Source organism: Zophobas morio, unplaced genomic scaffold (assembly GCF_036711695.1).
Source record: "Zophobas morio isolate AGI-343-1 ecotype UQ-CSIRO unplaced genomic scaffold, CSIRO_AGI_Zmor_V1 ptg001133l, whole genome shotgun sequence".
Lineage (NCBI taxonomy): Eukaryota > Metazoa > Arthropoda > Insecta > Coleoptera > Tenebrionidae > Zophobas > Zophobas morio.
This window is the reverse complement of record NW_026973233.1, coordinates 24684-36263: the sequence shown is the minus strand read 5'-3', so window position 1 is coordinate 36263 and position 11580 is coordinate 24684. Positions and strand designations below refer to the sequence as shown.

Genomic DNA, 11580 nt, shown 5'->3' with positions numbered 1-11580 from the left:
AGCGCGCTTATAAAAAATTTAACGCACAACGTAGTGGGCGCCAAGCGTAGAAGAGCACGTAAAACGTTGTGGCCTAAGTGTTAAAAGTTTCACCTCCATAAAGAATTTAATTTAGAAGTTTTCCAGTAGGTAGGATAGTTGAGTTAGCTTTGTTTATATAAGCTATAGTCTTTTACGACACTCCAATCGTAGCACCTAATTTATAAAACACTGTGCTTTAGTCACTATTCTCTTTGGAGCGATATCAACAAATTTATTAAGTGTTATAGTGATCACCTATTTATCGTGTTTTACGGGAGCATCACCCCAATTGTATTTTATATAAATTTTCACTAAGCCAAAAAATAAATTCTTACGCAAGAGGCAGACACTGGATAAAGAACGCTCCGGACTAGTAAAAAATGTGCACAGCCAAAGAAATATATTAAATTTAAAAAACTGTTTTGAAACTTCTAATAACCTGTCCCAAAAATTATTTTTTTTTAGCAGTCAGAAAGGTTTAAGAGCTGTGTTACCAGGATATTTTCCACAACCGCGATCATATTATAATCCTCGACGAAATTGCGCTTGCGCTTAACTTAGTGTGGAGTGCGTTAAAGAGCTGTGCGCTGTGTCGAGGAGTTAGAAGTGGTGATATTGTATCAGTTATTAAAGTGAGAAGATAAAAAGATGAATAAAAAGTATGAATTAGTAAGTGACACAGGCTCAAAGTAACAAAAAAAATAGGCAAAAAAGTATAGACAAAAAAAAGGGGAGAAAAGCGAATTTTAAATCCTTAGTTTACCATTATTTGATAGAGTTGTTAGGATTTTTTAAGATAAAAATTGTTAACGCCAGAATTTTATTGCTTGGTAGATAGATCTGAAAAGTATGTCGAGAGCGGAATCAACCGAACTCCAGTTCATGCAATTTTGCCATCGTAATCGTAGACTTATGACACTGTGCCTTACGTAAAGAAAGAGCACTTTTCCCCCCGTCATTTATGGCCGCTTTACGTAATTTGCTTCTTCAATCGCGCCAATATTCGCTAAGAATGGTTTTTTCTTTTTCATGGTAGTCAAATACTATAACATCCCAAAACACGAAAACCATAACCTTCCGGTAGACTGTTGCGTCTTTTGGTTTCCACTCAGCTGACTACCGAGTGCTTACAATTCGCTTAAACAGCTCCAAACAGCTTTTCTAATCAGCACCACGTTTGTCGTTTTTGGTCCACTTAGGAACCGCGGTGCCCACTTCAACCAGAGTTATCTCATGTTTACCCGTGCAAAATAGCCCACACGTTTCCATTGATATCTTGCGACGTCAGCTAACTCCTAACCTCACTTTACGATAATCCACAACAATTCTGTATATATTTTCTATGATTCCTGGGATAACCCCCTTCTTAGGCCGGAGCTTTCAGCAATATTTGTGCCCGTTTGACCTCGCTTAACTTAGTAAACCACCGAACAAATCACAGTTTTCGATGTAGATTCCTTATAACACTTTTTCATCCATTGCTGAGTTAAACGGTATTTTTTCTCAAAAGTGTTGCTTAACTCACACAAAATTTGTTTTTTCATTATTTTGAATCTTTAATATTTCGATAACTTACGGAGGAAAATGTCCAAAATTTTTTTTGACACTTAATTTTGAAGGTAGATACTAATTGCAAATGGTATGGGTGGGTTACTCCCAGGACTTACTAGGCGGCTCTAATCGTATTAGCTTTAAAAAAAAAGGGAATCATTATAATATAATATAACGCTTTAATTACGTTACAAAACAAATTATAACAGCTGGTCTATCCTATATTGTTCATTAAACATTAATCAAGTAAATTAATACACTTTAAATGTTTTTTTTATTATACGAGTACGATTATAAACAAAGAGAATTATTATTAAAAAATGGACTAAATTTTTTCGCAAAACAATTTATAAAGAATAAATTAGTAGTAAATTAATTCGTGTTAATTTTTAAAAATAGAGTATAGAATTTTTGTGTTTAGTAGTAATAAGTAAGCCGCAGAAACTTCAAGTTGAAAGGTTATTAAGAGCTTCAAGAAAAACGTCGCACTTGTTTGAGAGAACTTCGATGGCACTGCTAAAGATGGTATGAGGAGGTAAAGCCCCCGTGGATTCAATAAAATCTAAAAGAAAAGAAAACGAAGTTACTAAAAATTATTAAAGAAATAAAATTACGAACTTTTATTTAATAGACAGAGTTCTCTTTATAATAATAAATTAAGACGGCTTTATAACAATGGATATATTAATATAAGCCGAATTTTTAGTTATATAAAAAAGTAATTATAAATAACTCAGACGACAATATTTATAAAAGATTTAAAAATTGTTATCTCGAAAGTGAAAAAATTTACAAATAAAGTGATCGCGAATTCGTGAGAGTTCCACCTTTTTGGCGTATTTTGGATGTCTAAAAACCTTTACGAATATAAATTATATTTATAATTAGATATTTAACAATTTAAAAAACTTCTCGGCTTAAGGTGTCCATCCTCGGATTTTTTACAACTGCTTCGGGAATCCCTGAAAAACAAAAACTTTTATTTAAATTTAACGTAATTTCATAAGTGTAGCGGTAATTTAATAAATAAATCACTAAACCCCTTTTGTTTTTTATAACGTCAATGACTCCCTCCGAAAAACATTTTTGAAAATCATAAGCATCTTGGCCGTAAATGGGCTCTTTTATAATAATCTCTAATAATTATAAAATTTAATTATATAATTTTGTTTTAAAAAAAAGAAACAGAGGCCAACCCGGGAGGAGTCTATAAGAGCACGTGGCCACAGGGGACCACTTAGCGTGGGTCTTCCCGATGCCCTTCAAGCAGAACATCTGGACGTCGATCTCCTGGTTGGGAGCTAATTTCAGAAGCACAATGTCGTCGTGGAGGGGGCGTGGAGGTCTGCTTGCTAAATCTTCCAGCTGTGTTCCCGCCGGCGACCATTTCAAATCTTTGGTTGTTACTAAAAAGTTGTAAATTTAATAGATATCATTAAAAATCAAAAAATATCCATTTTCATTAAAAATAATAATTGTAATACTTACAATTTTAGAAATTTAAGTTTATAATGCACTTTAATTATGTTATTAATAACATTCCTCAGACATCACTGCTAATTATAATTCGAACTGCTACTAAATAATTTTCCTTCCCATTAGTTCCACTATAAAAGTCAGCATATAAAAGCTGCAGTATACCATCAATAGTCTTTAAGTTTCCAGTAAGCGAACGTTCTTTCTTTTGCTTTTTGGTTAGCGGATCGCACTTCACAGATAAATTAAAAATAATAGTATTGGCATCCGTGTAACGTACTTCCTCTGGAGCATTTTCATCTATAAGTAGTAAGCATCTATTAGATTGCCTTTATAATAATTAAACGTAAATTTTCTATATATAATTCAAAATTAAAGCATCAAGCTTTATAAAATTAAATTAATTAAAACCAAAATAATTAAACTCGAAGGGATCTGCGTCAATAGGGACGAGCCCTAAACGATGGCAAAGAACTTCATCGGGCATTACAGAAGTGTTATTGAAGATCCAAACTTTTTCAATAGCCATGGTTGGCATCTTTATCACGAAGATGACGTTAATATAAAATAATTAAAAAAAAATTTTTGTAACTTCAACTAAACAGATGCGACGAAAAGCATTAGCAATTGCAGCGTCAACACCGACAAGATCAAATTCCATATCCAGCCGGTCCAAACGGCCAATTGCCACTCGTAAATTCTGTCAGATATTATAATTATTAATCAGTTTTGTAATTTAACAAATTTTTATAAGCTTTAATCTGATTTACAAGTATTATATGTGTATGAGTTATTAAATCATATCTAATAGTTTTTTATAAACTTTAATCTGTATTATAAGCATCAATGCTCACTTTTCAAATCCATGGAATAATATTTGATATAATAAAAAATATTTTTATAATAATATCAAGTAAAAACCATAAATATCCTATGGAGTATAAAAAATACATATGGAAAAATAGTTGTAATTTCACCTTTTTAAAATTAAATAAATTCCAAGAATCATCTATACCGTCTATACTCCTAGGAAAATCGCTGCTACTCGTAAACTTTACCTAAAAAAAAAATGTCTGTTAACTATAAAAATTAACACGAATTTAGTGCATATATTTGGTAATATTTTGAAGTAAATTGCTTTTAGTACTCTCTTTATAACAATAAATAAAACACTCAAAACTATATTTAAATATATATAAATAAAATAAAGCTTTCTCTATATGACATTAAATATTACACACAAAACTAAGTTTATATATATCTTGGAATATAGATGCTGACTTCGTCTTCTTTAAGAACGATCCTGGTTCTAACTTTTTTAAGTAGTGGATCAACGAGGTCGCTCATTCCAGAAGTTTACTTAAAGTAGAATAACAGCCACCAAAAATAAGCAATTTCCGACTCAAAAAAATTATACTAATTTGAAAAATAAGGAATAGAAGTTTTAACTCAAAGTTATTACAAAAGGTAAGCCTTTCAACTTTTTGTTCACCGCGTGACGAAAGGCCACGACTGCTCTCTCACTGTTTTACTTTTGTAATGGCCTCTTTATTAGAGCTTGGTGAACCATATCTTTATAATGATTCCTATTCTTACTCCTAGTTTTATAAACCAAGTGAAATATGAAACGTATTTTAAATTTTTATTATAGAAGAGTTCTTAGAGAATATTCGTTGCTTACGCTAATTTTATATATATCGCAACGTTGCTTCTGCAATTTTATTTTGTTTGCCAAACAAAAGTAGCACCCCTCTTTTTTTTTTTTTTTGGTGATTCTCCGTCGCTCTCTATAGATCTTCTATTGATGGGTAGTTTTACACTGCGTCTTTTGTTGTTAAGTGTAAACCTGCAGTTTTTTTACGTCGTTCACTATGTGAAATATCAGACTTTCTGCGGAGTTAGTTCTAAATTCTTCATTTTCATGTTTATTCCTATTTTTTCAGTTTGGTTGTAATAATTTCAAAAGCATATGCAGTTATACCGCAGCAATTCGAATATTTAGAAGAAAGGCAAACGGCCAATACTTAATGTATCTACGACTCCTTTGGTTGCATTACGATAAAGTCTATGTTTTCTTATCTTGATGTTTAATTAGAGTGTCGAATGCTTAATTATATGAAGTATTACAGCCCTTCTTTTTTAGGCAGATAGAATACTAACGACATGTATTTTTTAAACGGATTTTGAAGAATTTTCATCATAATTGTTAGGAAGAAATCTAGCAGGAGAAATGAGTTTATTATTCATTCTCACGGTGCCAACTAGTGTTAGTCCTTTCGATAAAAACAACAAAGCTAATACTAAACCAGTAAAATATTCTTCGCAGCTACATGGTAATGTGTATGATAATCTGGTTCTGTTAGTTTTGAACCACACTAGCAGCTAATCCATGCTCCCTTTCGTTCATATCCCTTTCTTACATGTATAATACCATTTAGTGAATAAAAACTATCAAAATTGCGTAGCTACCATATTTTCATCCCATTCTACCTTAGCAGGTACGTATTATCTGAATGCACACCCGCCACGAAAAGCTACTAACCGCTCACTAACTGTCAAGCTACTATAAGATTATGTTTTTAGTTTGAATACGATCAGAGACCATATACTACGAATTGAAGGTAACTTACCTTTTCTACGGCGTTCTGTTCTTGTACTTTTATCATCAAATATGATAAACCTTAAAGGCTTTTGAAACGATTAAGCCCAAATATATCTCTGAAAATTTAAGGGCCATAGTTAGGATTCCAAAAAAATTTCGTTTCAAAACACGTTTAAGAAAATAGACATTAAACTAAATAAACTATTACAGAGTTAGAGTCATGCAAAGTCTGTATTAAAGTTTCAATTTATACATGGACATACATGGCTTAATCTAGTTACACCATCTTACCCTTTTACTCTTCTATTTAAGTGTATTTATCCCTTCAAGAACTTCTTATAGTATAGAGAGCACTGAACGATGTTCAAGTCTCTATTTTTGACGGTACAGAGACTAGCAGGGTGAACTAAAACAATCATTTGAAAGAAAAGGGGTACTTGAAGTTGCTAACAATTTTCATTGACTTATTTGTGTATACAAACGACCTCGTTCGTCTTGTCAGATCTCCCTTTCTAAGCAGTGCTAGAATAAAGTTTTAAAAAATTATCAGTAAGGGGAGGTAGGTTTAACCTAACTTAACAGGTTATTTGGCTTTTATCATGTTTTATTTTAAAAATACTTTTGTGTATACGGCGTGTACATTAATATTTCTTTTTAATTTCTTCCTATGTGGTATACTGCGTAGTAAAATTTTTAAGTCTGGCGTCCTGGATATTTAAAAATAGTTTTTAAATTTTACTTGATCATTAACTTTTGTTTGTGCAACAATTTAGAAATGTTTCCTCAAAGCTTTTTTTCCCCATGCAATTGTTTTGAGCGCTAGTAAGTATAACTTTTACTTTGCGCCAGCAGTAAGCAGCACTTCTTTGAAAAGTTGTAGATTCAACGATTGTGGTCATTCTCACAAGTTTTGCGTTATTTCCACGCGCAGGAAGTAATAATTATATTAAAACTAATTTTCTATCATTAATTTTGATACAAACTTATTTTTCTTGTTTAATTTTTTCTTTCTTTTATATAGGTCAAACTTAATGTGTGTATCTTTATCTAATAAAGCGAGAAATTGTTTTGGCTTTTCAAATCTGCTGCAGTGTTAAAAATGGCTATAAATATGGTCATAGGGTATTGTATGGTATCAGGTTAGCTTACCTGTGTATTCAATTATTCGTAAGCAGGACATATTAAATATTATTTTTATAGGTTCTAAAAATTTTTACATGTTTTAGTACGTGGGGCTGATAATAAGGCGTTAAAAGAAAGACTGCTTGAGTCTGAATCTCTCTAAAACGGCTCGTTTGCTGGAAGTTTAAGATCTTCTTGCCCCTTATAAAAGTAAATTTATATATTAAACCATTTTATACGTTAGTATATATAATATTTTACCAGATAAATATATTTAAATCCTGATGAAGGCAACTGCTATTAAACGAAATATCAGATCATTTTCTAAAAAAGAGAATGCGAGAGTAGTTTGAACGATTTCCTGTTTATTAAAAAATACAAGTATATACATGTTTAAAACAAGGTTCTTCAGGTAATTTTTAAATTCCTGAAAGTTGGTGCAACTAATCAATCATTTTAAAAGTTACACTGGAAGAACTTTTTTAAAGCTGCTGAAAATTATTTATCTGTAACAAAAATTGAATAAATAGATGTGATAATACTGACTTTTAAGAAAAGTTACAGAAGATGAGGAATTTATTTATATAAATGTCATAATTAAAGGTTTTTTTACTAATTGGTAAAACTTTAGATACAAAATAAATAAAAAAATTTCTTAAAAAAAGCAATAATTTTTTGTTTTAATTGTTAGATGGCCACCTTTTTTTAAATTTTGTAATTAAGACTTTGTGTTATTCATAGTTAACCGGAAACACACTTTATTTTACAGTACAACACGGTCTTCCAACTTAGAGGAAACTATATTAAATAAAAGGCAGGCACCTAATCCATCTTTAACTAAATTTAACATAAAAGTTCAAATTTTTAATATGTTTAGTTTGAAGAAACTTTTTTTATAAAAGCAAAGTATTAATATTTTTAATTTGCTTTTTCCTAGAAATTACGACTTTTACTTATCAGTTTAAAGTTCAATACGTTTGGTGAAGGAGTAAAGCTCTAAAGAACTTAGATGCTTTTTTAAGCAAGTTTCTTCCATTATTAACTAATAATTTAATAGAAAAGGCAAGGCTATCTAAAATAATTTTAAAGTCAAGAATGATTTTTAAGGGAATCCAGGACCATTAGCCATAGGATTGTTACTATAATGACCTTATAGATTGGGGGCAGAAGGCGTTCTTGTAAGACCTCAGAGGATTTTTAGAAATAACATAGAGACGTGATGCAGTGATAATTTTAAAAAACTTGTTATAAAGATTATATCCGAAAACTTTATTAGCATTAGAGGATTAATATGATTAACTTTAGATTTTAAGTAGTCTAGTAAGGAAGTTTTGTCTTTATACAATTTTATAAAGAGGAAAATTAAGATGGTTTTAGTGCCTTTGCTTTATACTGTGCCCTAGTCACAAATGCAATACCTTGACTTTTCTTTGTATTCGATAAACGGAAATAATTTATTTCTATACTGGTTTTTTATTAAGAAAGAATATAGAGCTTGAATACTTTTTCATAAAACTTTTATTTAAATTTTTATAAATTTTTTTGCCACCTCGAAAGTTGCAAAATACGTGGAAATATAAAAAGGGAAGGACTGGCATTTTTCTTTAAGATGCAGAGCTATACTAACATAAGAGAAATTAATTTATGTTAAAGAAGCTATAGAAATGGTTAATTAGGTAAAAGTAAGTGTAATGTAATATATATAAACTCGTAACATTAACTATACATTTGCATTGTGATGTCCTAATTAAACATAAACCAAATTTCTTAAAGTTTTTGAGAGGAAATTCTTCTTCTTATAGAAGAACTAAATATATTTTTAATAATAATAAAATGAAATTTAACTATATAAAGTATCAGAATACATACCTTTCCTCAGTTTTTAATAGCTTAAAAAAAAAAACGTTGAAGGGTAACTACTCAAGGTATCTCTTTTTCTTATGAAGTCATTAGGTTTTTACCTCCTCACACACCATTTTTAATTGTATTCTCCCGTAAGGATGTGTACGTTCTGTATTAACCTGGTTTTCTGTAGTGCTAAAGTTATGTTAAGGTAGATTAAGATAAAATGAAAGAAGAGGGCCCTCAAACATTTATTCAGGACTTTCGTCCAGGCATGAAGAGGATCAATTGCAGAATGATTGTTTTAGAAAAAAGTTTATTTAACGTTTTTCAGTTTCACTATGATATAAACTTACAAAGCTGCTATATAGCTGAGTTGGCACCCACTCGCTCTGGAAGACTATTTCAGTTTTTAGTTGCAGACAACTCAGCTTCTATATTTTTTTCAGTTTTTGATGAACTCGGAGAGGCTATTGAAACTGGGGATATTTTATCTCTCCATCTCGGGCATAACGCGATCTTTTTTTTCTGAAGACTTTAGCGATGATTAGTATTATATTTTATATAGATACTGCCTTCAATTTAAAGGATCTCTATTTCTTTATGTAGGGAAAGAAGGGACTGTAAAAAAACTTGGCGAGTACTTTTTTTTTTGCTTTGTATTTTCAGGTCTTGTTGAATAATATACTGAACAGAATTACTATGTTATTTAAAGAAATTCCGAACATGAGTCATTTTCTTTGGAAGGATCTAGATTCCAATAACACCAAGCCCAACTCGCGTGTTTCATGGGTTTCTTAATATTATATTATATAATTTTTTATCTTTTTTTCTATTTTATTAATTCTTTTTGGGTTTTTATATTTTTATTTTGATTTTAACTATAAAACAGACGCCATTCCCAGGCTCCCCTGAATTAGCCAGACTTAATATAGTTCCTAATATGCATGGGCAAGGCTTTGTGCATTTTAACCCTGATCTACCCGTGCAAACTCAGCCGAAGCCAGCGCCAGCGCACTTCCAAGGGGATGCCAGAGCGGCAAACACTTTGATACCAAGAGATTCTCAAGATCAGAGAAGTGAAAAGTACGAGAGAAATCTAAAAAGTGCCTACAAACCGCACTTTACTATTAGAGATTACAAAAAGGAGTCGAGCAGCGCTTATAAATCTGGAAATTATAATACTTCTACTGAAAATTTCAGTTATAAAAGTAATTAAATTTATTAAATGGAACTGCTCCAAATTTGTACATCGGCATCATTTTCGCCGAATCTCAGCTTAAAGTAGTACAAAAACCTTTTGCTGATGGATTTAATTTCCTGATCGTCAAGATCCACAAGATGGTTGGTGATAAAAGGCTGTAAGAGCAACGCTCCCGCAATTGGGGATATCTAAAAAGAAAAAACCAATTTTTATACAAACTTTAATTTAAACCTTAACTTCTTAAAAAAATTTATAGAAGCTAACATCAGCTAAAAGTAAATTTAAAGCATTTATTTACTTTTTAATTCAGTTTAAAATCTTTAGTGTTCCCTTTAAAAATAAATTACGTTCATAAAAAGTTCTTCTATCCGCTTATAAAAGTGTTTAACTAGCTCGCAATTAATTTCTAGAAAAGAATCTTGTTGACCGTACTGGATGGCCATCTCCATCAACATTCTCTCCATTAGTATACACAAAAAGTGATCATCTCCTAAAAGATTTAAAATTAAAATTAAAAAAAATAAATAAGTAAATAAGAAATATAAATTAAAATAATTTTTTGCTATTTAAAAAATTAAAATTTAAATAATAAAAATTAATTAAAAAAATTTATAAAATAGTTATTATTTATTAGATATATAAAGAAGTAAATAAATAAGTATTAAGTTTTTTTTCATTATTAAATAATCGGACGTAAATAGTATTACTTAAAAATTAAATATTGAAAAGTATAATAAATGGAAATTTTTAAAAAGTTTGAATTTACTTAATTACTTAATGATAGATTATCTAATAAAAAATGAAAAATATATAAAGTGTAGGTTTAATTCCCTTTAATTTAAAATCGAATTTTATTTTCTGTTATAAAATAATTTTTATTTAATAATTGCTAATTAATTTATTTAATTACAGTAAAAAGTAAAATAACTTAGCAATTGAAGAAAAGTAAATACTTTAAATTTAAAATGTAATTAAAATAATTGTATTTTTTATAATTAAAATTTTAAAATAATAAAATTTTTAAATCCTCATCTTTAAAATTAAAATTTTTATTTACATTAATTTTCTTTTACTAATATAAAAAATTTACAAAATGAATATAAAATTAAGATAAAATTAAGATAAAATTAGATAAAATTAAAATAATATTCAATAAATAATAAATATAATATACCAAGTTTTATGGTAAATTTAAAAAAAAGTTCAATTTTCTGTAATTTATTAAAATTATAAAAATTCCTTATAAAAATAACTAATAATTTAAAACTATAATCAAACTATAACTATTTTATATGGTATCGTATTTAAAAAAATAGTTCATAAGACTATTTATACTACCGAATTTTTCTTTACTAAAAAAATAAATTTCCAAAAGATTGGCAACTTCAACGGTAGTTGCATTCGCTTCGTAAACCATAAACGTTTCTGTGATTTTTGCTTCATCCTCGAAAGGAAGTTGCGAAGCAACGATGTCCTTCATACAACTCTTACAAGTATATTTATTATCCTTAAAACTTTCAACTACGAACCCTTAAAAAATTTATTATTAAAACGTTAACGTTAAATGATATTTACTTTTTAATATTATTATCAACTAAATTATATATAAAATCATATTCATGCGTAATTTATAGCAAAGCTGGTTAAAAAAAAAGTTATGCAATTTTTTTTAAAGTTTAACTAAATTATATTCATCCTGTTAAATTCTTACTATAAACCAGAAATTAATAATTTTAGCTTTTATTGAAAGGACAAAAGGCAA

At 29.4% G+C, this 11580-nt stretch overlaps 2 protein-coding genes and 3 long non-coding RNA genes across 5 annotated transcripts; 3 read left to right on the top strand and 2 right to left on the bottom strand.

Moving 5' to 3' along the window:
• Positions 1-1976: 1976 nt before the first annotated feature.
• LOC135122352 (DNA-directed RNA polymerases I and III subunit RPAC1-like) lies at positions 1977-4451 on the bottom strand. The gene is made up of 10 exons (XM_064046542.1): positions 4330-4451; positions 4026-4106; positions 3641-3748; positions 3460-3586; positions 3214-3348; positions 2769-2978; positions 2613-2708; positions 2482-2534; positions 2366-2429; positions 1977-2134 (listed from the first exon to the last, which is right to left on the bottom strand). The coding sequence occupies exons 1-10, from the start codon at positions 4393-4395 to the stop codon at positions 2019-2021; spliced, it is 1056 nt and encodes a 351-aa protein (XP_063902612.1). The 5' UTR covers positions 4396-4451; the 3' UTR covers positions 1977-2018.
• A 2029-nt stretch (positions 4452-6480) lies between these two features.
• Positions 6481-6924, top strand: LOC135122348 (uncharacterized). The gene is made up of 3 exons (XR_010279349.1): positions 6481-6584; positions 6672-6789; positions 6851-6924. It is a non-coding gene; the product is annotated as an uncharacterized LOC135122348 (long non-coding RNA).
• Positions 6925-8704: 1780 nt separating this feature from the next.
• LOC135122346 (uncharacterized) lies at positions 8705-9115 on the top strand. Its single transcript, XR_010279347.1, has 3 exons — positions 8705-8776; positions 8830-8928; positions 8986-9115. It is a non-coding gene; the product is annotated as an uncharacterized LOC135122346 (long non-coding RNA).
• A 41-nt stretch (positions 9116-9156) lies between these two features.
• LOC135122351 (uncharacterized) lies at positions 9157-9734 on the top strand. Its single transcript, XR_010279351.1, has 3 exons — positions 9157-9254; positions 9310-9406; positions 9507-9734. It is a non-coding gene; the product is annotated as an uncharacterized LOC135122351 (long non-coding RNA).
• A 104-nt stretch (positions 9735-9838) lies between these two features.
• Positions 9839-11338, bottom strand: LOC135122350 (uncharacterized). The gene is made up of 3 exons (XM_064046541.1): positions 11157-11338; positions 10166-10308; positions 9839-10006 (listed from the first exon to the last, which is right to left on the bottom strand). Exons 1-3 carry the CDS (start codon positions 11296-11298, stop codon positions 9839-9841), a joined length of 453 nt encoding a protein of 150 aa, XP_063902611.1. The 5' UTR covers positions 11299-11338.
• Positions 11339-11580: the final 242 nt, after the last annotated feature.

Coding starts and splice junctions, on each gene's coding strand:
- LOC135122352 (XM_064046542.1), bottom strand. CDS start 4,395: ATGAGCGACCTCGTTGATCCACTACTTAAAAAAGTTAGAACCAGGATC. Junction 3,749..4,025: donor ATTTATTTAATTTTAAAAAG/GTGAAATTACAA, acceptor AATATCTGACAG/AATTTACGAGTGGCAATTGG. Junction 2,979..3,213: donor AAACTTAAAGACTATTGATG/GTATACTGCAGC, acceptor ACAACTTTTTAG/TAACAACCAAAGATTTGAAA.
- LOC135122350 (XM_064046541.1), bottom strand. CDS start 11,298: ATGAAGGACATCGTTGCTTCGCAACTTCCTTTCGAGGATGAAGCAAAA. Junction 10,309..11,156: donor TTTTAGTAAAGAAAAATTCG/GTAGTATAAATA, acceptor TAAATCTTTTAG/GAGATGATCACTTTTTGTGT. Junction 10,007..10,165: donor TAGAAGAACTTTTTATGAAC/GTAATTTATTTT, acceptor TTTTCTTTTTAG/ATATCCCCAATTGCGGGAGC.